The following is a 24,010-nucleotide window of genomic DNA, read 5'->3' as shown; positions in this document are numbered from 1 at the left end:
AATTAAAGACAGGTTTATACTAAAATTTAATTTGCAGTGTGGACTCCTCAAGTTCAGAGATTCTTGAATTTAGATGGTGTTTATTCAGGCACATTATAGGAATGAAATTGCCTCCATCAACTGAAATTCAATGTTCTTATCAACTCTGATAGTTATGTTTTTTTTGAACAGTCCCTTGGGTTTGCCTGGGGCTCCATCTCACCGAGCCCTGGTGAGCTCCAGCCAAGCTCTGGTGTGTTTTGGGTTTCCTGAGGAGCACGGAGGTGCCCAGCTCCCTTTCCCTGATGCTGCTGAGAACAGGTGGCCTCCCTCGGGGGTCACTGAGTATATTTAGGGATGAAACTCGAGCAGGCTGGAGCCAGATTGGCTGTGTGGGCCACAGGCGTCACCGGGAGCCGCTGAACCCCCTCGCTCTCACCCAGTGCTGCTCAGGAGGGAAGACTGGAGAGCCTTTGCTCCAAGGGATATTTACTGCATGTCGCTGGTAAGAACATTCTAAATGCATTTCACTTCTTTTCCTTAGAAGAGGATCTTGAGCTGTCTCCCCATTCTGTAGTTTTTTTGGGAATACTCGTTGTGCTTTGCCCACAGAAGTCAGGTTTTGTGTCTGAATAACCGGCTGTGGATTGGAGGAGGAGAAAAGGACCTGGAATGGGGTGTGGAAGTGTGGCTGGAGGCTGTAACAGTGATGGGCTGAAGAGATTGTATTTATATGAAAACCCCACTGCTTGAGTTTATTCACACACCTCAGCCTACTGTTTCATGTGACTTGTCGCTCATTATTTGAGTTATCCTTAATTTATTTTAATAGTTAACAACACCGTTTTCCCAATTCATTTTTTGGCCATTTTTCTCAGCCCATTGGGACTAAAAAGGGCCAGTATTCCGTGTTCCTATATTTAACCTGCATGACTTGACTTCCCTTGCCTCAGAAGGAATTGCAGTTTAGCCAGCTCAACCCAAGTGCCCCATCAGTTGGCAGGATTAGCTTACACGGCAAATATCCCTGGACTCAGGAGCAGCTGTTCCAAAGCCTCATCCCTTCCCAACATTAGAAACAGGGCTGCAGACTCTGGTGGAAAATTGTAGCTTTGCCTCACAGCAAAATCAGTGCGTTAATTAATTCGTTCAAAGGTTCTGACACTAATCTGTGCTTTGTACTTCAGCCAACTCTGTGGATTTTCATCTTTTCCAGGTCTGAAGAAACAGAGAGAAAAAAATCCACAAGAGCTTAAAAAAAATCCCAGAGCTTCTCTGTAGGCTGATGCTGGGAAGACAGAAATTGCCTCATTAACCTAAGGTCACTTAAAAAATATTTACAATATTTTTCTACATTATGCTCTTACTTATGAATGAATACATTAGAATATAAATCTCCCATTCAAACGGGAGCTTGAATGATATAATGTAATAGCATGGAATAATTACAGAGAAAAGAAAAATGCTTCAAATAATTCTGTTGTAATGAAAACATCATACCATGTTTTAAGAGATCTCTTTTATTTTCTCTTTTATTGTATTTATCTCTTTTATTTTATTTTCGCTGGATTCAGTGTTGGTGTTATAACTAAAATGAGGTATTTATCCAAAATTGTAATTTATATTGGTAGTTTGAAATTTAATCCAATGTTTTTCCATTAATTAATTTCCAAGTAATGTCAGATCCCAGCTTTATTTAGGGTCTGACTAGTTACTAACCATGACCCCGAGTACTTTATGAGCTTGACTTGTACCTTCTCATGGTACTTCCAGTCATGGGCTAATACTGTTTGTTCACATTTTCACCTGCTGCGTGACCAGTGAGTGGGGGACAGACAGAATCAAACCTTCAGAATGGAGGAAGAAGAATATGAGGAAGTTGTGGAGGTAAGAAGAAAATGTGAGAGTAGAAATGTTTGTTTCCTGCCTTGTGACTGAATACATTAATCACCTCACTGAGATGCGGCTCAGGAGCAGAGGTTGATGTTTGCTCTCTGCAGATTAGGGATGATTAGATATCTATTAAATGGTTTCATCAGTAAAACAACAACAACAACAACAGTTGTTCTTGGTGGAGCAAAGTCTCCTGGTTCCTGTCATAGTTTCTCAGTTTAAATAAGGACTGGAGCCATCCCACACTCACAGTGCGAGGTTTTCTGATTACTCCCTGCGTAATTATAGATGCCCTGGGCCAGCTCTTTTCCCTCCTGGCTTGCCCTCTGTCACCCAATCCATGCTGGAGAAGATGACTTTGGAAGCCCCGTTCTAGCCCTGCCTCTGCAGAAATGCAGCAGCTTTGTGCCACCAGAGGACCACAAACCAATTTAGCCTGGGACGTGGCAGAGACAGAGCCAGGTTTAAGTGACAGGACAAGGGGAGGGGGACATTAAATGGACAGAGGGTAGATTTAAATTAGGTATCAGGAAGAAATCTTTCCCTGGGAAGGTGGGGAGGCCGTGGCACAAGGTTGCCCAGAGAAGCTGTGGCTGCCCCTGGATCCCTGAAAATGTCCAAGGCCAGGCTGGAAAAATCTGGGATAGTGGGAGGTGTCCCTGCCCATGGCAGGGGATGGAATAGAGGATCTTTATGGTCCCTTCCAACCCAGGGCATTCTGTGATTCTAAGTCCATGGAGTTGCATCATGGATTAATTTGCCAGTAGGTCATTTAAACTCACAGTTAGACGCTGAATTATTTAGTCTCAGGAAACTGAATAAAAAATTCCCCAGGAGCGGGAGCCACCAGAATGACTTTGTTATTGAAATAGCACGCGAAATTAACAGTGTGGTCTTATTTGTTGCATTGTCACTGCTCTGAAATTAACTTATGTGTCATGAAATACACAAAAAAATTAAAAAAAAAAATCACTGAGTGTTTGAGGAAAAGAACAAGATTATAAATGTAAACATCCTACAACTCATTCAGTGGACTGTTGACTTCAGGTGGTGTGAGGGCACTGCCAGATTTATATATTTCAAATAATGAATGAAGTAAAGCCAAATGATTTGCCAGTCAGAGTAGTTAAATGCATTTTGCAAAGTAGTTGTCACCACTCATAAAATAGATTTTAGAGACATTCTACTACCTAGCTACAATGACACCAACCCTTCCTTAAATTTCTCATTCCCACGTTACTTGTAATTGCCTTTGCGTTTCCTGTGCATTGTGTGCTCTCTGTAATGGATATTTATTTGCCCTCATTGTTTATTTACTCCAGCAGGAGTTATGGTATTTTGGGCTTTTTGTTCCCACAGCCCCCATTTCATCCTTTGTTTTTTGATTTTCAATGACCATCCTGCTGTAACCACATCCCTTGGGCTGAAGAGGCACTGCTTTAGTAGCTTCCCTTGGGATGCTCGTGGTCAGATGCTAAATAAAAGAGGAACAACAGCATCTGGTACAATTTTAAGCCTTTCCAGAATTTTCTTAATTCTTGCATTAGTCCAAGATTTTAAACCCGTGAGTTCTAGCAGAAATTCACCTTCTAAAAGAGAAGGACATGATCGCTGAATATTGAGCAGCTGAGGCATGGCCAAAGATTTTAAAATGCTATTTTTAAATTTTCTCAGCAATTATGAGCCACTACTCGATGTTGTAGCTGTCTTGGGATGTGCAAAAACCCACAGCGAGCGACGCAAACATTTGCTGTCAAGTCACTTAAGGTTTTTTCAGAAGATTTGGTATAAAGTTTGTGGAAGATTTTGCAGGGGGATTTGCGGAAGGTTTTGCGGGAGATTTTGTAGGAAGTTTGTGGAAAATTTTGTGGAAGATTTTCCCGAGGGTTTTGCAGGAGATTTTGTTGAAAGTTTGTGTAAAGATTTGTGGAACATTTTGCAGAGTGTTTTGTGGGAGATTTTGTAGAAAGTTTGTGGAAAATTTTATGGAAGATTTTGCAGAGGGTTTTGAGGGAGATTTTGTAGAAAGTTTGTGGACAATTTTGTAGAAGATTTTCCCGAGGGTTTTGAGGGAGATTTTGTAGAAAGTTTGTGGACAGTTTTGTAGAAAGTCTGGTGAAGGTTTTGAGGGACGTTTGTGGAAGGCTTTACAAAGGCACGGAAATCACCTCAGAACAGCCCAATATGCCTCAGCTTGGGAAGCACGGCTTGAACTAACTTTGAGGAAGAACCCTCAGAAAGACGCTTACATTTTAACAAGAATTTTTTCGCTTCAAAGCGTTTCCCGTTCGCGGCGAGCGACCCCAAGCAATTACCTCTCGGAGGAGATTTTCCACCAGAACCCCTGGGTTTTTCCCATTTTCTCTTTGTGCGGGTGAAGCCCATCCCGCAGGCGGCGGGGGCTGCTCCCTCAGCAGCCTTTAAAAATGTCTTTAAAAGCCTTTTTTCCCGTTATTTCCGAGCGGGGCAGGTGAAGGAGGCCGAGGCCCCGCCGCTCCCTCAGCGCCGCCGCCATTTTCTGTCCGCGGGACGGCGCCACCGCGCGGATCAATTTTCTTCCCAATCCGACAAATAAATAAATAAAAACTTCCCCGCGGCAAAACCTGAGGCTGTTTCTCATCGTGCGGCCGATAATTCCACGGGAGCAGTGCCCGATCTGGCCGCACCTCCTTTCAGGGAGTTGTGTAGAGACAAAAGGTTCTCCCCCCTTGAGCCTTCTTTTCTCTGGGCTGAGCCCTCGCAGCTCCCTCAGGAATTCTCCATCCTTCTCCAGCTCTTTTAGGAGTTCTTCATCCTTCCTCAGGAATTCTCCGTCCTTTCCCAGCTCCCTCAGGAATTCTCCATCCTTCCCCAGCAGGAATTCTCCATCCTTCTCTAGCTCTTTTAGGAGTTCTCCATCCTTCCTCAGGAATTCTCCGTCCTTTCCCAGCTCCCTCAGGAATTCTCCATCCTTCCCCAGCAGGAATTCTCCATCCTTCTCTAGCTCTTTTAGGAGTTCTCCATCCTTCCTCAGGAATTCTCCATCCTTTCCCAGCTCCCTCAGGAATTCTCCAGCCCTTTCTCAGCTCCTTTAGGAATTCCCCAGCCGCTTTCCAGCTCCCTCAGGAATTCTCCGTCCTTCCCCAGCTCCTTCCTCAGGAATTCTCCATCCTTTCCCAGCTCATTTAGGAATTCTCCAGCCCTTTCCTAGCTTCTTTAGGAATTCTTCACTCCTTTCCCATCTCCTTTAGGAATTCTCCATCCTTCTCCAGCTCCATCAGGAATTCTCCATGCTTCCCCAGCTCCTTCAGGAATTCTCCAGCCCCTTTTCAGCTTCTTTAGGAATTCTCCATCCTTTCCCAGCTTCCTCAGGAATTCACGAGGTCCTTTCCAGCTCCTTCAAGAATTCTCCAGCCCTTTCCCAGCTCCCTCAGTTGCTCCTGGTGCTCCAGATCCTTTCCCAACTCTGTTGTCCCATCTGGAAAAGATGCTCCAGTGGATGTGGTGCTCACAAACAAGCCAGAACTGGTGGAAAATGCAAAGGTCAAGGGCTGCGGTGAGCTGAAGATACAGGGAGCAGTGAGCAAAATACGTGGAATTATCCCAGATTTTGGAAGAGCAGAATTGGGGCTGCTCAGGGAAAATCCTGTGGGAAACAGCAAAGGCACTCAGGGTGGTTGGGTGTTTATCCAGCATGATTTTCCCTGAGCACACAGCTCAGTCCAAAGTGCAGAAATCAAACAGCAGAAGGGTGGAGTGGAGGAGCACAGAGCTCCTGATTGAGGAAAATGACACCAAAAAAAGAGGAATATACTGAAGGTGGAAGCAGGAACAGACAACATGGGAGAAACGTAAAGACTCAAAACATTACAAGCTCCGTTCCTACATCCCTGGGCAATGTTCAGCTGGATTTGGTCTTCAAGAAAGGCAAGAAGGAAGATCCGGGGAGCTACAGGCTGGTCGACCTCACTTTGTTCTTTGGGAAGGCTGTGGAGCAAATCCTTTGAGAAGCTATTTTTAAATACAGGAAAGACATGAAGGTCGTGTGGAGAAGTGAACACTGAGTTATCAAGAGCAATCTATGGCTGATGAACCTCATTAATTTTTAAAATGAGTTCACAGCTGCTGTGGACAAGGGGAGACCAGTGAAGGTTGAGTACCTGGTCTGATTTAGGGACAACTCCCGTTGTGGTTTTATCCCCAGATTTTTGAGATGTGGGGGGATAATGGGCAGTAAAATGGGTGAAAAATCAGCAGGCTCAGAGTTGTGATCAGCAACAAAGTTTAACCAGCAGCCAGAAATTATTGGTGTCCTTGTAGGAACAACCCTGAGGACAACAGTCATGGGTGTCACCAGAAAAAAACCAGGAAAATCCCGGGTTTAAATGCTGATTCTTCTAATGTGGTTGTGGGTAAAATTAGATAGCAATCTTTCATTGATTATTTGGACAATTATTAGTTGGGGAATGTATGGAATAAAAATCCAACCATTAATGAAAAACATGAACAGATATTCAGTTACCAAATGACTCCATAAATCCTAAACACTAAAATCCTGTTTCTCCACAAGTATGTTTTAAAATAGCATCACAGAAGCTACAATTTGCTGATCTGGCCTAACAATGATGTTTTTTATCTTTTTTTTTTTCAAAGTACTACATTGAGGAGACAGTTATTGAGGAGGGTGAGCCACACGAGGTAAAGGTCCCTGTCATGCTGCATGTATCACATAAATGCGTGTAATTAACACGAAACACTAAATTAGCAGCTTTTTGTATTCTGAGGTTTAATTTTTCATGTTAAACACACAAATATCAGTGAACAATTGCTGCTTAATTCTTTATTTTTGATCAAGTCCTTGCTGTGAGATGATCTAAGATGAGTTTACATGTATCAGTTCTGTTCCCTTCCCCTTGTGTAATTTCACTGAAAAATTACAGTTGTGCAGATTTTTCATCATGTCCCTGCTAACAAATATTTGGGTCACCAAGGAGTGATTGCCACAATTTGAAATCTACTTCTAAAACAGCTACAACCCAACTCTCTGCTGTGTTATCATTAAATATTGTCTATTGCATGGGCTTATGCAGAAATGAGCTATTAATTGTGTAATTCTTGGTGCATTTTCAGCTCTGTCTCATTGATGCAAATAACTTTCAGAACTCTGACCTTGATGAATTCCTTTTTAAAGGCAGTTTTTTATAAAGCTAATTGATATTAAATAAAACCTGACATTTATTTGGGTGGCTTTGGAGCACGTTTTTTTAGTTGTGATAATTGTTTTTAGATGCTTTTCATTAGAATCTTAGTATTAAAATTACTGCTTGCAGCATGACCATGTTGATAAACAAGTGTATAAAGCATTTTAATTGATTGGTAATTAATGCATGTAGAGCAGAGGCAGCTGGAGCCCCACTCTCCCAGACCCTCTGGAGAGTAATTCCATGAGTTTGATGCAGGAACCAGCCAGAGAGCTCATTTGGGGCTTTTTTAGAGTGGGTGATATATAGGGAACACAATGGTAATCCCAGTAGGAAAAGTGTCCCTGATTTTCTGTCTCCGTGTGGATCTGGATGAGAGCAGAGCATCCTTTCACCAGCTCAGGGGGGTGAAAACCCTTATTCTAATGAACTTTTACAGCTATAAAGCAAGTGATTTTTGATTTGTTTTTGATCTCCAGGTGGTCACTGAGATCACTGACACCATCAGCACAGACTACTCAAGCCCTGAGACCACCACAACCACCTATAGACCCGAGCATATCCAGCTCAGGGGGGTGAAAAATGCTTGTGTTAAAAAACAAAACAAAACAAAAAAACCCCAAACTTTTTACAGCTATAAAGCAAGTGATTCTTGACTTTTTTTGATCTCCAGGTGGTCACTGAGATCACTGAGACCATCAGCACAGACTACTCAAGCCCTGAGACCACCACAACCACCTACAGATCTGAGCACACCCAACTCAGGGCGGTGGAAAACACTTATGATAATGAACTTTTACAGTTATAAAACAAATGATTGTTGAATTGTTTTGATCTCCAGGTGGTCACTGAGATCACTGAGACCATCAGCACAGACTACTCAGCCCCTGAGACCACCACAGTCACCACCTACACGTCTGAGCACACCCAGCCCTCTGGGGAGGATGCAGCCCCTCCCATCAGGAAGAAGACAATCAGGACAAAAGTGGACCCATCCAAGTTTTTGACGCCTTACCTGGAACACAGCAATAAAATGAAGGACCTATTCAGCGAGGTAGGTTGTTCCATGTCTCTTATTTCTTGAGGAACACCAGCTTTAAAAGTGTTTTACAGGGATTGTTTGATAGTTATAGTGTAAATAACTGGGTTTATCAATACTAAACTCATGGGGGATTATAATAAATTAGAGGAGATCCAAGTTAGAGATGGATTTTTTTCCTGTTGTGTCAGATAGAGTAAACTCAGTTGGCTAAAATAAGCAGAAGTGCAAATGTAGTTGAATAATTTTAGTTTATATTGTTGAATAATCTGCCCCAAGTCCCTGTCCTAACCAGATAAATATGGCAATGACTGCTGATACATTCTGCCAGAACTCGGGGATATGTCTTAATTATTTTTATCATTATTTTCTTCCAGAACAAATACAAAGAAAAATTTAGAAAAGAAAAAGGAAAGCCATATGCTTCCACAATTGACACCCCAGAAATCCGAAGGATCAAGAAAGTGCAGGACCAGCTCAGTGAGGTGGGTAACACCTGCATTCCTAGGTTCATCCAGGTTCTGGGTGTTTAAATGAAGGGTGAAAATGTCATTATTCTGGGTTTAAAAAAAACCCAAACAACAGTTTTGTTGTAGAATCAATGACTTTTGTGCACTGCTCCAGGTTAAATACCGCATGGCTGGGGAAGTTGCCAGAACCATTTGTCACGTGGATGAAAAGGCCATGGATATAGAACATGCCAAGAAAGTGTCACAGCAAGTGAGCAAGGTGAGTGACTTCTGACTTTGCAACACTGAGGGATCCTGAGGTTACTGATAAGAGCAAAGTTTTAAGCTCAGGATGCTAAAGCAACGTTTATACAGTGGTTCAGAAGCAGAGGGAGGGACAGCAGAGAAGTTGATAAGGCAAATATAAGTATAATCTTAAATATTTCCAGTTGCTCACTTCAGATGTTACTGCTCTGACACTTCGCTTTTGAAAAACATTCTTTAAAGCAGGAAGTTTATTCATAGAAGTAAATAGTTTTTTTAATGATAGAGTGACCGACTTGCTGATCTTTCCTTTCAGGTATTATATAAACAGAACTGGGAGGAGAATAAGGACAAGTACCTGCTTCCCCCTGATGCTCCAGAGCTTGTGAATGCAATTAAAAACACAGCAATGTTCAGCAAGGTAACAAAAACTAACCATAGACCTAAGTAGCTGAAGTGAAATAAGCTTTCAAAGCCAGGAGTTAATTAATAATGAGCATTCTGGCATTTTTCCTGTAGAAACTCTATACTGAAGACTGGGATGCAGACAAAACATTGTTTTATCCCTACAATGACAGTCCAGAGCTCAGAAGGGTGGCAGAGGCTCAGAAGTCTCTGAGTGATGTGAGTATCAAAGGAGAGATTTGCATGTGAGTACCAAGGGCTGTTGGGTTATGGTGTAACCTGGGACGTGCTTTTATGGACTTTGATTAGATATAAAAGCTTCACAATGGAAGAGAAAATAAAACTGTGTTAGGTAAGCTCTGATAGTAGTGATATTTCATTAAAAAATATGTACTTGATGTTAGAGTACTAAATAGAGCATATTGGAGTATAAATCCATTGGCAATTTGATGCTGGATTAGGAATGAATGGAAGAATTAATTTATTAAATCAGCAAGAAGACCTCGAGTATCTCCCCAAAGGCAGAAACTCTCAGTGTTGTCTCCAAGCCCAGTTCACTCTTGTGGGTCTGCAAACGTGCCTCTAAAACAATGATAAGAAAAGTCAGGGACTGGTGGGACTGGGATCTGCTGATATTTAGATACCAGAACTCTTCCACAGGGGATTTCAGTGAATTTTACTGATGTTCAGAGGTTCTCTGGAACCTCTGAAAGAGGTTCTCTTTAATACATAGATACAATATTAAAGAGGTTCTCTTTAATACACCTCTATTAAAGAGGTTCTCTTTAATACACAGATTAAAGAATTCCTGCCGTGGGGGCTGAGGGCAGAACTTCTTCTATTCATGTGGTGGTAGAAGGGTTCAATGCTGTGATGCTCAAATAACTGTTCAGTTCTTCCACCCTTTCAGATTGTCTACAAAAAGGGGCACGATGAAAGGAAAGCCAAATTCACCTCCCTGCCAGACCCCCCTGATGTGGAACAAGCCAAGAAAGTGACACGGCAGCTGAGTGATGTGAGTAGAACCCAGACCCTGCTCCTGCAGGCAGAGAGGCAAAAAGGGACCTCAGCAAAAGGAAGGCAAAAGGAAAAACACACAGGAGGACCAACTTCTGCTGGAGAAATTGGGACCAAGTTGCATCATCTTGTAATGCAAAAGAAGGGTTTTATCTCCATTCAGAGTTTAACCATTATTCTTTTTAAAAAATGTATTATGTTGTGTATTGAAAATCAGCTGCATTTTAAAATTAGGGAAATGCTGTATTCACTCATGGTGGAGAAACCACCTTGGAAACTGCACTGAACCCGTTTGTAAGGTAAAATAATTAATTCAGGGAAAATTTGTTTAATCTTATATTTCCTTAGCTTAAAAGCTAAATTGTCATCAAGAAATTTTATAACATGGGAAAAAAAAGGACCAGTACCATAATTCTTCAAAATTAATAAAACAATAAGCTTTGTAGGTACCTCCAAAACTATGAAATAGAGATTTTTTTTAAAAAAGATTATTTTTGCCATATATGTTCTTTAGCAATGTTGAAAAAGCATTGAGGGAGTTTTTATTTTTTATGGTAAGTAATGCAACTGTGGCTGAAAAATGCACCTGGAACACCGAGTCAAAACTCAGGCAGGTGTTCTGTTAGAAAAACTCTTTAAATACTTGATTTCTGTGAGCTTGAATAAATAATAGAAATCACAAATACCAGGTAATTCAGAGTGTTTTCTTATACCCAGTTCCAGTAGCAATACCAGTAAATTCTGACTGAATGGGCAAAATCCTAATAGTATGTGACCAGGGAGAAAACAGAACTAAAAGAATATGTTAGAGATTATTTATTTATCCTTTTTAAGTCAGAGAAGGTACTAAGAGAAATGATTTAACACTGGAATGGTTCAGCCAAATCATATTTAAGGTGTTTTTGACCATAACTGCTAAAATAGTTATAAGGCAGATGTCAAATATGAAGCAGCTTTAAAAAGACAGCTTTGAAAAATGAATCTGTCAAGTGAAAACGGAGCTGTATCTTGGGGATTCAATTTTATTGTTTTGTTTCCTTATAGGTTATTTACCATGAGGACTATAAAAACAAAATCAAAGGCAAGTGGAGTCAAACTCCATGCTATGATGTGGCAATTGCAAAAATGAATGCAGAAAATCTAAGTATGGTGAGTGAATCCTGCAGAAATTCTTCAACAGCTTTATCCCTGTTTATGTTCACGTGGAAAATACTGAGGCTCCATTTGTGGAGCTTATTTCCTAAATAATCCTTGTTGTAGATGTCTAATTTACAATTAGATGATGATGTTGTTTTCTGTCTGTCTCCGTTCGTAACAGAGGAAATACCAGGAAGACTTTGAAAACATGAAAGACCAAATCTACTTCATGCAGACTGAAACTCCAGAATATGAAGCCAACAAACGAGCTTCAGAAAATGTCAGCAAGGTGAGGGACCCGTGTGCCACCTGTCCAGCTTGGGAACAGTTCTGAACTCACACAAGTTTGTGCTGAAATTGTTTTGGCAAGACCTTTCATGGTCCTTTGCCACCATAAGGTGGATAATGGGTATTTTTTCCTATAAAGTTGACGATCATGTCATAGAATAGATTCATATCACAGAATGGTTTGGGTGGGGAGGGACCTTCAAGACCAGCCAGTGTCACCCTTGCCATGGGCAAGGACACCTTCCACTGTCCCAGGCTGCTCCAAGCCCTGTCCAGCCTGGCCTGGGACTATTCCAGGGATCCAGGGGCAGCCAGATCTTCTCTGGGCAATCACACAGGTTAGTGAGCATTTGGCTTTTAATGTCGATTTTTAAACCCTCTTTTTTTTTTTTATTTTTATTCCTTCAAGTTCAAATACAAAGCAGACTATGAAAAGAAAAAAGCTGTTGCAGATTATAATGTGCTCCCTGCTACAGAGAACCCACTGCTGAAGCAATTAAAAACTGCAGGAGATATTCTGAGTGATGTGAGTATTATCAATGTGCAGCTATGGCATTTTCAGTCATGTACCAGAAACCACACTCACCATTTCTTCACAAGGCTTCTCCTTTGGATCTTGTAGTATTTTTAGTTTTGTAGACCCATATTTGTCATAATATAGCATCAGCCAGGACAATTTAGGTAAAGAATGGATTCTTCACAGGTGAGTGTAGCAACAGCAGTGGCACATGGATGGCTAATTGGTGGACAGTGAATTTAGATACTTGTGGATAATGAATCACAAGAGGACAGTTCTTCCCCTATTGTTTTAAGGAATTTCAGCTAATAATGATAATATATGTGGTGCTTTTTTACATATTTTTATTTTATATTCTGGTTATTTGCTGTAACGGTCTTCTCAATTCCTCTTTCATTTGTATGAAAAAAGATAGACTATTTCTCAGCATCAGAGGTTCAAAACCCATTAGGTAGACCTTTCTGTCTTCCCTTACAAACCTAAAAAAAGTTATTTTTAAAGACCATTGGGAAAACAGTGCCATCTGTTTCTCAGTCCTGTGGGAAAGCTTTTCTTTGGAACTGTTTCTCTGTTTTACTCTTGTCATTTTTAACGTGGTGGGGGTGACTTGCAGTGAAATCTCCTGCATGATCTGGTTTTATTTGATTTGCAGAAATTATACAAAGAAGCCTATGAACAGTCCAAAGGAAACAGGATGAATTACTGTGAGACACCCAAGTTCCAGACTGATGCTGCTCTGAAGAACTTTAGTGATGTAGGTATTTCCCTTGGGGTTTATCCTTCAGTGCTGACCCTCTTGATTACTTTTGCTTCTCAACTCGTGGTTATTTTGGCAGGTAAAATATAAAGAGGCATATCAGAAGAATATTTTGGGGCACTACTTGGGCAGCTTTGAGGACCCATATCAGATCCACTGCATGAAAGTTGAAGCTATGAAAAGTGATGTAAGTGTGGCAATCGTTCTGTTTTCCCCATCACTCTGCCAGCTTAGACAAAACTCAGTTGTGGTTCCTTACTGAATGCTCTTGTTCCTAGAAAAATTACAAAGCAGATTATGAAGAGGAAAAGACAATGTGCTACTTCCCTCAGACCATAACTCAAGAGTATGAAGCAATCAAGAAGTTGGAGCAATGTAAAGATGTGAGTACAGGACAGCTGTTGTTCACCACAGAAAAATTACCTGAGTGATCTGTGGTTACATCAATGATTCTGAGTTTGGCCTCATTGCCATATGTGACTTTTTTTAAAAAAAATCTTCATCTCTATTTTAGAGCCTTTTGTGACATCTAGTGATCAAAACAGATATAGCACAGTCTTTTCAATAGCAACTAAACCCATAAAATGAGAGCAGTAGTACCAAAATTAAGAATGAACCTGAAGTGTTCACGTGCTTAAATAAGTATTTTTTAAAATAATACTTTAAAAGTACTTAAGTTAATTTATGAATATATTTTTTATTTTATCAACAGTCGGAAAATACTTTATATGCGTTTTCTACAAATATTTTTTTATCTTCTTTCAGCACACCTACAAAAAGCATCCTGATCAAACCAAATTCACTTCAGTGACTGACTCTCCAGTACAGAAGCAAGCAGAGATCAACAGCAAACAGCTGAGTGATGTAAGTAAACTTTGGAAACACTCTGACATTCCCAATTTCTGCCCTGTGCCCACCTTCACTTCATCCTCCAGCTTTAAGAGCACTCCTGAAATAATTGTGTAGGTGACTGTGTGTATTCACAATTTTATTCCAGCAGAACATCGCCTGGAAATCAGATTTTTTAAAAATGGTTTTTCAATTCACAGTCCATAAACTGTGCCGCTGAATATCTTCCTTTACTTTTCTTTGCAGATATTGTATAAATCTAAAGGGGAAGAAATTATTCACAAGTATCACCTCCCTCCTGACGTGCCCCAGTTCATCCAGGCTAGAGTTAATGCCTACAACATCAGTGATGTGAGTATATTTTGAATTTCAACACCGTGAAGCTCTCCACTGATGGTATCAATTTTATTGCTTTTGTGATGTTAAATTTTTTGGTGGTTTTATCAGCCTCCCAGGAATGAGATAAAAGCTGACATCTCCCTTAACAGCCTTGGAATTTTAACAGTCTGGCCAGATAAAAAAAAAAAAAAAATCAGCCAGGCTGCTTTCTCCAGTCCCTTTAGAGCACAAAGCCTGAGTCTGAAGCTAACAGGAAAAAAATCCTGAAGTTTCAGCCCAAAGAAAAAGGGTTTTGCATAAGAAAGGGCAAAAATGTCACTGATAGAGTTGTTCTAATAAAAAGTGCAAAAATTCTTGTGGAATTCATGATTATCTTTGTAGTAGATTTATTTATTATAATCGAGCTGTAGTTTGTGTACAAGTTAACATTTTTTTCTTGAGATTACATGGACTAAACTGGACATTTTAATTCCTGTAATAAAATCTCTTGTAAGAAAGACATGGGCTTAAACTCTTCCTTAGAGCTGTTCTTCCTGACACTGCAAACTCTTCCCTTTTTCCCTCCAAGGCTAACTACAAAGCAGACTGGAAGAAAACCCTTGCCAAGGGCTATGATCTGAAACCAGATGCCATTCCAATTATTGCTGCTAAGGCTTCTCGGAATATTGCAAGTGATGTAAGTAGGATTTACATCCAGTGGAACACACACCCCTCATGCATTTCATTATTTATGAAATTAATTATTATTTACTTGTGCTGGAGACCTGTTTATTTCTGCCTTAACAAAAGGTTACAAGTGACTCTTCATTCCTCTCTTAAACCTCCCCAGTTGGATATTGGGGTATTGAAGTGTTTGGTGAGGCTGTTCAGTAATTTATTATTATTATTAAAGTCTTAATTAAAACCTGAATGGCCCTGGGAGTTGCAAGCCTGCATCAATGACAATGGTGAGGGAGGGCTTGTAGCTACAAGTGTGGGTTGAGATATGTACCAGGTGTCAAGACAAGCTGAAAAATTCAATAATCCTCTTCTTTATTTTGCCCTAAATAATCCTGTGCTGTTGTAAAAACCATTGATGAGGTTATAGAATGAACTGCAGCATTAATACTTTGAAACTCGGTGTTTTAAACCCATCCAAAATGTGTTTTCTCTTTCCCAAGTGGCTCAAGCTGTTTTTCCTTTGTCTCTAGTACAAGTACAAGGAATCCTACGAGAAAGACAAAGGCAAACAGGTCGGGTACCGGAGCCTGCAGGATGATCCCAAACTTGTTCACTACATGAACGTGGCCAAAATCCAGTCGGATCGGGAATACAAGAAGGATTATGAAGTCACCAAGACCAAATATCACACTCCTCTGGATATGTTCAGCGTGACAGCTGCCAAGAAAGCCCAGGAAGTGGTGACAAATGCTGGCTATAAGCAGCCAATCCACAATTACACCCTCCTGCCTGATTCTGTGAACCTGGAGCTGTCCAGAAACGTGATGCAGCTTCAGAGTGATGTATGTCATCAATAATCAGCTCCATTTTTAATTCTCATCATGACTGTGTGACATCATTAGTCTTTTAAGGCTAGAAAATTAATTTGTATAATCCAATATATTTTATACTGGATTAACAGTAGGTTGGGAAGTAAGTGATTGGTCTGGAACCATTTATTTTTCAAACATTATCAGAATTATTTGTAGCTATTAGGTTCTAGGGAACTTATCTAGCAAAGTAACATTTTTTTATATCTCTCCATATTTGGCATATTCCCAGCAAATGAGCATGTTTTACTAGTTGATGTATTTTTGAAGTCAGATTTCAATTACTGTGATTTTATTTCTCCTGAATACTGACTCTATCATACTTAAATTTTAATTAAATCTAAATTGCCCCTCAAAAGTGAACGACCAGGTTAAGTTTTAATGCTTTACCTGTTTTATGTGTATAGACACTAATTTTTCTTGCCTCACCGTGTTTTTCTTGTTTATTTTTGGAAAGAACCTGTACAAATCTGACTTCAATAACTGGCTGAGAGGAGTTGGCTGGGTCCCAATTCAGTCCCTGGATGTAGAGAAGGCCAAGAAGGCCACGGAGATCCTCAGTGAGAAGAAATACCGTCAGCATCCTGACCAGCTCAAGTTCTCCATCCCCACAGATGCTATGGAACAAGTGCTGGCAAAGCAAAATGCCAAGACCATGAACAAGGTGGGGAGTTGTTGGATTGACCCAAAGTCTGGGGCTTTGTCTCGCAAACTTATGGGGCAAGGTGCATTCCCACTGGAATTATTTAAATTTCCAGTGAGTGTGGGAGTTCCTTGGTTAAGACTGGGCACTGAGAGATCGTGGTAAGCCTCTGACTGCTCATAGTCAAGAGAGTTTCATTTTCTGTTTCTAAAGATTAAAGATTTCCTTTCCGGATTTATAGTGCTTTGATAATCCTTTTTCTGTAGGACATATTCACTGTAAGTGAATTGCAGAAAACCTGGAATTTTGTCAGTTTTGTACAAGTTTCCTGGAAAGTGGAGTTCTTTACACTTGTCTCTATTTATCCAGGACACCACTGATCCTTTTATCCCTTGTTTTCCGTGGAAAGAATGTCTGTGAAAATAAATTCTGCTTTCCATTACTGCAGGGAAGAGCACAGATTGGAAACTTCCTCCTTCAATATTTATTAATTATCAAAACATACTTTGCAAATTTCTCACAATACTAAAGAAGGAGGAAGATAATATTGCTCCTCAGCAGCTCTGTAAAGGTTATTTCTGGGGCTGATAATATTTCTAGGAAATATTATTTATTGCAAATGAGCAGAACAAAAACAAACTCTTATTTTATGAGTTCACTGCCTTTTCAATGCTAAGAATTCCTTTGTAATTGCAGAGGCTGTACACAGATAAATGGAACAAAGAGAAGACCAGCATTCATGTGATGCCAGACACCCCAGAAATTCTGCAGTGCAAAGTGAACCAGATGACAATGAGTGATGTGAGTTGCTGTGCTCATGGTGGGCATCCAGTGCCCCGCTGTCATTATAATGCCTTGTTTGAAAGTGTTTAACTTCAGGGTTCTGCCTTCATGACACCTGTTCTCTTTCACATCTGAACTTAGAAACTTTACAAAGCTGGATGGGAGGAGGACAAGAAGAAGGGTTATGACCTGCAGCCAGATGCAATTCCAATAAAAGCAGCCAAAAGCTCCAGGGACATTGCAAGTGATGTGAGTCTGGTTGCATGAAACCACTCCATGACTTTATTTAAATTAATTGACTAAACCTGAGATCTTGTGATCTATTTTTTTTCAGTGATAAAACAGAGCTTATTATGGCATTTTTTAACTGTGACTTTTGCTGTTCTTTCTCTTTCCTGCTCTCAGTATAAATACAAACTGGCCTACGAGAAGGCCAAAGGGAAGCACATCGGCTTCCGCAGCCTGGAGGACGACCCCAAGCTGGTGCACTTCATGCAGGTGGCCAAAATGCAATCTGACAGGGAGTACAAAAAGGGTTATGAGGAGGCCAAGACTAATTTCCACACTCCAGTTGACATGGTCAGTGTGGTGGCAGCCAAGAAAGCTCAGGAAGTGGCTACCAATGCAAACTACAAGAACTTAATCCACACCTACAATGTCCTGCCTGATGCTATGAGCATTGAATTGGCCAAAAACATGATGCAGTTACAAAGTGATGTAAGTAGAGGTTCTTCAGCCTTTGAACTGTGAATACTGAGCTGCTAATTTTATGAAAAAAACACTGTAAGATAAATAGTATTACTTTCTTAGTGAAAGTAGGTCAGGTATCTACAAAAATGTAGTAAATTATACAAGTTTTTCAACAATTAGAGGCATTTTATTTTTCCTGGACCCTGAAATATTAAATTAATACATTTGAGTTTAGAAATAAACAATTTTATGAATATTTACTCCTGATGTCCCATCAGGCTCTTCAGGAGAAACAGTTATATTCAGACCAAGACAAGAAAAGCTTCACTTTTCCTTAATACATTTTATCTTGTACTTCCAAATTCATGAACTATTTTATGCTTCATATTGGTTCTTATCTACTTTCTGCCTGCAGAATCAGTACAAAGCAGAGTATGATGAAACGATGAAGGGTGTTGGGTGGCTCCCACTGGGCTCTCTGGAAGCTGAGAAGAACAAAAAAGCCATGGAAATTGTGAGTGAGAAGAAATATCGCCAGCATCCAGACAAGTTGAAGTACTCTGTTCCTATGGATTCCATGAACATGGTCTTGGCTTTAAATAATGCCAAAATCATGGATGAGGTAAGAAATTGCTGATCAGAATTCATTTAAGCTTGGAGAAGTGGATAACAATCTACATCTGATTTAATAGTCAACTCTGTTGTGTGCAGAGCTTTAGAAAACATGACTTTATTTTGTAGCTAATGAATGTGCTTTAAGTGCTGAAATAAAAAGATGAATGTTCCTCCTGTGGCAGTAACACATCATTGTCAAGGCAGTTTGGATTTCAAGTGGCAAACAGTATTTTAAAATGTTTTATTTAATAATAACAGATTTTTAGGTCTCTAATTTTTTTTTTTAATCTCTCCAGCACAAGTACAAGCAAGCCTGGGAAGAAGACAAAAAGAAAATTCACATCACTCCAGATATTCCACAGATTGTTTTAGCAAAAGCAAATGCATTCAATTTAAGTGAAGTGAGTATTGTTTGTAAGGCTGTGACCTTCTCTTATTTTTTGATTAGGAATAAGTGAGATGAGAGCATGCAAAAGTCTCACCTTGCTGACCTGTAGCAATTTCACAAAACCTATTAACTATCCTTTTCCTTGCTTCCTTCCCCAAAATTAGATCCCCAGAATTGCCAGGAAAAAAGCCATGTTTATAGTCAGGTTGTGAAGTGTTCATGCAGACCATTAAAATATAACAGTTGCTAACAAAATACACTAGACTTTGAGTACTGTTCACGCTTGTTACTGTATTTATTATTTTGTTATTGATTTTTTTATTTCCCCATGCACAGGGTTTTGTACAGGGTTCAAGATGCAGGTAGCACCTGTTTTTTTGTGTAAAAGATGACATTATAGATAGGTTTTGGTAGCCAGTTGTTGAATCTGCATATGCTAAATAAAGAATTGCTTGTAATTACGCACATCTGCAATGTGGGCAGAAACAGGCATTTTTATCTCTTTTTGTTTTTTAAGATGGCATCCTTATATGTAACTTTTCACCCATATTTGTGCATGTGGAAAACATGTAAAATTTTGCTTTTTTATAAGATGTTTCTTTTTCCTTTTGCAGAAAATGTACAGATCTTCATTTGAAGAAACCAGGAAGAAAGGATATGATCTCAGGGCAGATGCTATTCCTGTCAAAGCTGCCAAAGCTTCCAGGGATATTGCCAGTGATGTAAGTTAGTTCTTGGGAGAAAAAATGGACAGGGACAGCTTCCTCTGTCCCAGGGTGCTCCAATATGGCCTTGGACACTTCCAGGGATCCAGGGGCAGCCACAGCTGCTCTGGGCAATCTGTATTAGGGCCTCAGCACCCCCATAGGAAAGAATTTTTTCCTTAATTTCAAATCTAAATGAATTGAAGTCTCTGTTTCTGTTCTCTTCCAGTATAAATACAAATTAGGGTACGAACAAGACAAGGGGAAACTCGTTGGCTTCCGCAGCCTCCAGGATGATCCTAAACTTGTCCACTGCATGCAAGTGGCCAAGATGCAGTCGGACAGGGAGTACAAGAAGGCCTATGAGACAAGCAAGACTCATTACCAGACACCTTCTGATGCCCTCAGCGTGGTGGCAGCCAAGGAGGCCCAGGACCGTGTCACCAACACCGGCTACAAACGCCTGATCCACCAGTACATGCTCCTGCCAGATGCAATGAGTTTGGAGCTGTACAGAAACATGAATCAGATCCAAAGTGATGTAAGATTTCTTTCTGTGACTTTTGTTTTTTACATCGTGGCTGCAGTTTGGAAAGAGCAGGATTATTTTTTATGAGCTGCCCTCCTTTTTGTGGCTTTTGTTTTTCCATCATGGCTGTGTTTCGGAAAGAACTGGAGGACGACCAGTTCTACGATTATTCTTTATGAGCTGCCTTTACATTGTAAACTTTGCTTTTGTCTCCTGTTTGGCAGAATGAGTACAAGCAGGATTACAAGGAGTGGTTCAGGGGGATTGGTTGGAGTCCCATTGGTTCTCTGGATGTGGAGAAAACAAAGAAAGCCACGGAGATCGCGAGCGATCGGAAGTACCGTCAGCACCCCAGCATGTTCCCCTTCACCAAACAGAACGATGCCATGGACCTGGTCCTTGCAAAGCAGAATGCAAATATCATGAACAAAGTGAGTATTTAGGGGAAAAGCCAGGCAGGCATTCACATATCATCCATTCCAGTGACTACTCTGTAAATCTCTGTCACTCCTGTATGTGGCAGTGTTCCCCTGGGAAGAAGATCTGTCACGGGCTCCTCTTTTTTCTTTTTTTTTTTTTTTCTCAACGAAACAGTTCTTGATAAACATCATTGCTTAAAGAAATCTTTTCTCGTTTTTCTCTGGCCTCTATTCATCCCATTCTTACATAGATATGACTGATTGTGAAAATCTTGGTAGTTTGGTTTTACTAGAAGCAAGACCAGACAATAATTCAGCTGATTCTGAATTAGATCATTAGATAGTAAAATAAATCTGAGTCAGCACCTTCACCTTTTTACTCATCCATATCCAAATGGAAAGGTGAAAGTCCTGGAAGAACCATCTTTTGTCGTTTATATTAACAAATCTGGTATAACTTTCTGTCCATAGCATGCTTATACCCAAGCCTGGGAGAAGGATAAAACTCAGGTCCATGTGATGCCAGATACACCAGATATTCTACAGGCCAAACAGAACAAGACAAACTACAGTCAGGTAGAGTATTTTGATACATCCTATCAACATTTTAAATTAATATCTACTGGGGATTTAGAACACAGGCAAGAATTTCATGTGGGTAGTATTTTCAGAGTAAAATAAGTACCAGCTTCAGACTAGCAAACTAACAGACTAAATTGCATTATAATGTGTGCAAAATGTAGTTCCAGCTTTTGAAGTCTTGAAGTGCATACTCTGTACTCTATACCTAGCATAGAATTCAATCATGTTAAAAAATTCCTTACTATAAAATTACAAGTTAAATGTGTATATTTTTTAACTTAACCTATGAGTAAAAGTAGATGTGGTGATTCCAGCTTTTCTCTCAGCTTTCAGATAGGAGAAAGTGACAATTGTGCCGGTGGAAAACACTCAGGTTTTGTTTTGCATTGTTGCTCAGAGGCAAATCTTTGACTTAAGAATGCCTGAATACTTAAAATCAACTGTGCACAAATTGGCTTGACTGTTAAATGGCTTCATGAAGCTCTTATTAAAATTTTGTTAATCCAATCAAAAAGTGTTCAGTTATGTCAGATGTATGTATTTCAAATTCTCCAGATATGTTTCAAATCAAGGTCAGCTATAGTAGGAAGCTGCTAAATAGTGAAAAACTATTTAGTCCCTCTCCTAAGCCTTGGAAGAGCAGCATTCATTGTTTATCAGTTTCTCATTTCTCAGTTCCATTCTAGCAGCTCTTTTCTCATAACTGAAGCCTGTGAGGTGATCAGAATTTGGATCGTTAGTGCATCTAAATAGCAGGTGACATACATATTACTGCTTCTAATTAATATTGTTTTCAATTTTAGAAACTCTACAAGCTTGGCTGGGAGGAAATGATAAAGAAAGGCTATGACCTCACACCTGAAGCCATGTCAGTGAAAGCTGCCAAAGCTTCAAGGGACATTGCAAGTGATGTAAGCAGCATTTTTAACTCAATGTGACAAGCATTGATCTGGTTGTTATAACCTACAGAGTCACAGGAAATTGGAATACACCTCTATGCTGAGGTGTGGCTTGGAGTCAAAACCATCACTGCTGACAAAACTCCTTTCCTGAGCTGTTTTTGTCCAATTTAACAAGGGTTTCTCTGGCAAAGATGGACCAAAGTTTGGTGCATTCATGACACAGCTGGTCATAAGAAAGGATAAATTTTCTGCTCTTTTGGCTGCTTCATTTTCGGAGCAGCAGCAAATTTGGTCCAGTTAGCTGAGCCCTGTGCCTATCCAGAGAAATACTCATCACAACACTGAAATGGATGTGGTGACACATGGACTGCTGTTACCATAGCTTGGTACAAATACAACTCCTGCATTTGTGGAAGAGATTTTATTAATCATTAGGAAATTTTTCCTGTGCTTCAGTATCTTTGCATTTCATAATTTTTCATTGTTGATGATGTTATTCTTCAAAATATCTCAGTGTGTCAATATGTGGGAGTTCTGAGCAGAGTGAATGTGTGAATCAGATGGCACAGGAGACCACTCCTATTGCCATGCTCTCTTCCTTTCCAAGGACTCTCTCTTTCCCAGGGAGAGCACTCACTGACACCAAGTCATGCACATTAGTCAAGGGGCTGCTGAAACTTTACATCAGATGCTGTAAGAAGTTGTTTATTTATAGAATCATAGAACCACAAAATGGTTTGGGTTGGAAGGGACATTAAGGATTATTCAGTTTCCGTGGGCAGGGCCACACTCCACTATCCCAGGTTGCTCCAAGCCCCATCCACCCTGGCCTTGGACACTTCCAGGGATAATTTCATGAGGAACATTAAGATGAGGGAATATATTGGTATTTTTCTTGCACATTTTACATGTTTGTCACTGTGATTTGAGTGGTGCCACCTTCTCCACTGCAGTTCAAGTACAAAGAAGGATACCGCAAGCAGCAGGGGCATCACATCGGATTCCGCAGCTTGCAGGACGACCCCAAGATGCTGTGGTCCATGCAAGTAGCTAAGATGCAGAGTGAGAGGGAGTACAAGAAAGACTTTGAGAAGTGGAAGACCAAGTTCAATATGCCCGTGGACATGCTGGGCTTCCTTCTGGCTAAGAAGTGTCAGGAGCTGGTCAGTGACGTGGACTACAAACGGATACTGCACCGCTGGACTTGTCTGCCAGACCAGGTTGATGTCACCGAGGCAAAGAGGGTCAACGAGCTGCAGAGTGATGTAAGCTCCCTCTGGGTTTAATTCACTTACTTCCATGTAAAATAATTACTGCTGATTGGAAAGTGTCTTTGATGACTCGCTTTTGATATCAGTATGGATCAGATTGGAGCTAAACTGCCGGTTAGGCTTTTCATAGGGTTTAATCAATGACCACTGAAATAATCTGCTATAATTTGATTTTCATCCTTAACAGAACCTGTATAAGTCAGATCTACAGTGGCTCAGAGGCATTGGATGGAGTCCTTTGGGATCTCTGGAAGCAGAAAAGAACAAGAAAGCTTCTGAAATACTGAGTGAGAAGAAGTACAGGCAGCACCCAGACACTGTTAAGTTTACAAGTATCCCAGATGCCATGGATGTCGTTTTGGCAAAATCTAATGCCAAAAACAGGAGTGATGTAAGTTGCCTGTAGAGACAGAATGCGGGATTCAATAAGTGAATACATTAATATACATTTTAAAAGGAATCTCTGGTTCAGAACATGCACTTAAAATATACAGATAGCAGGTGTCAGGGCCTCACTGCTCTTTGTATCTTGTTCAGAAGAGGAAGATCTTGAGCACTGATAATTTACTCAGAATAACTGCAAATAAGACCTTAAGTAGTCAATATGTAAATATATTGTTTTAATGCTTTAATGTTTTCTTGGCATTACATGGATGTAAAGAAGAAAAAGGTAGTATTTGAGTAACAAGTAATTTTATTATTTGATTTTACTGTCTTGTCTTGTTTACATCCCTAATTCTTGATTAGTACATCTTTGCTTTGCTAATACAGAGAAAAGGTGAACTGAAATTACTGCTGTGCAGGTGAATCTTGGATCAAACCAGGTTTTTGTTTGTGTCTCT

The 24,010-nt window shown here is 40.2% G+C and overlaps 1 protein-coding gene across 1 annotated transcript in view; it reads left to right on the top strand.

The window, feature by feature from the left end:
- The first annotated feature begins 381 nt into the window (after positions 1-381).
- Positions 382-24,010, top strand: part of NEB (nebulin) — a 99,360-nt gene continuing 75,731 nt past the window's right edge. The window contains exons 1-32 of the mRNA XM_066323198.1: positions 382-484; positions 1,801-1,866; positions 6,505-6,549; positions 7,894-8,106; positions 8,469-8,576; positions 8,716-8,820; positions 9,121-9,225; positions 9,324-9,428; positions 10,120-10,224; positions 11,271-11,375; positions 11,545-11,652; positions 12,061-12,177; positions 12,821-12,922; positions 13,005-13,112; positions 13,204-13,308; positions 13,691-13,789; positions 14,021-14,125; positions 14,682-14,789; positions 15,304-15,615; positions 16,100-16,306; positions 16,982-17,086; positions 17,210-17,317; positions 17,474-17,785; positions 18,174-18,380; positions 18,670-18,774; positions 19,376-19,483; positions 19,695-20,006; positions 20,219-20,425; positions 20,885-20,989; positions 21,799-21,906; positions 22,851-23,162; positions 23,356-23,559. Of these exons, the coding sequence (XP_066179295.1) occupies positions 1,834-1,866; positions 6,505-6,549; positions 7,894-8,106; positions 8,469-8,576; positions 8,716-8,820; positions 9,121-9,225; positions 9,324-9,428; positions 10,120-10,224; positions 11,271-11,375; positions 11,545-11,652; positions 12,061-12,177; positions 12,821-12,922; positions 13,005-13,112; positions 13,204-13,308; positions 13,691-13,789; positions 14,021-14,125; positions 14,682-14,789; positions 15,304-15,615; positions 16,100-16,306; positions 16,982-17,086; positions 17,210-17,317; positions 17,474-17,785; positions 18,174-18,380; positions 18,670-18,774; positions 19,376-19,483; positions 19,695-20,006; positions 20,219-20,425; positions 20,885-20,989; positions 21,799-21,906; positions 22,851-23,162; positions 23,356-23,559 (4,488 nt within the window). The 5' untranslated portion in view covers positions 382-484; positions 1,801-1,833. The remainder of the gene's footprint in view (positions 485-1,800; positions 1,867-6,504; positions 6,550-7,893; positions 8,107-8,468; positions 8,577-8,715; positions 8,821-9,120; positions 9,226-9,323; positions 9,429-10,119; positions 10,225-11,270; positions 11,376-11,544; positions 11,653-12,060; positions 12,178-12,820; positions 12,923-13,004; positions 13,113-13,203; positions 13,309-13,690; positions 13,790-14,020; positions 14,126-14,681; positions 14,790-15,303; positions 15,616-16,099; positions 16,307-16,981; positions 17,087-17,209; positions 17,318-17,473; positions 17,786-18,173; positions 18,381-18,669; positions 18,775-19,375; positions 19,484-19,694; positions 20,007-20,218; positions 20,426-20,884; positions 20,990-21,798; positions 21,907-22,850; positions 23,163-23,355; positions 23,560-24,010) is intronic.

The sequence above is a fragment of the Sylvia atricapilla genome, chromosome 7 (genome assembly GCF_009819655.1).
Source record: "Sylvia atricapilla isolate bSylAtr1 chromosome 7, bSylAtr1.pri, whole genome shotgun sequence".
Lineage (NCBI taxonomy): Eukaryota > Metazoa > Chordata > Aves > Passeriformes > Sylviidae > Sylvia > Sylvia atricapilla.
Note: the sequence above shows the minus strand (reverse complement) of the source record. Positions and strands in the feature narration are given on the sequence as shown.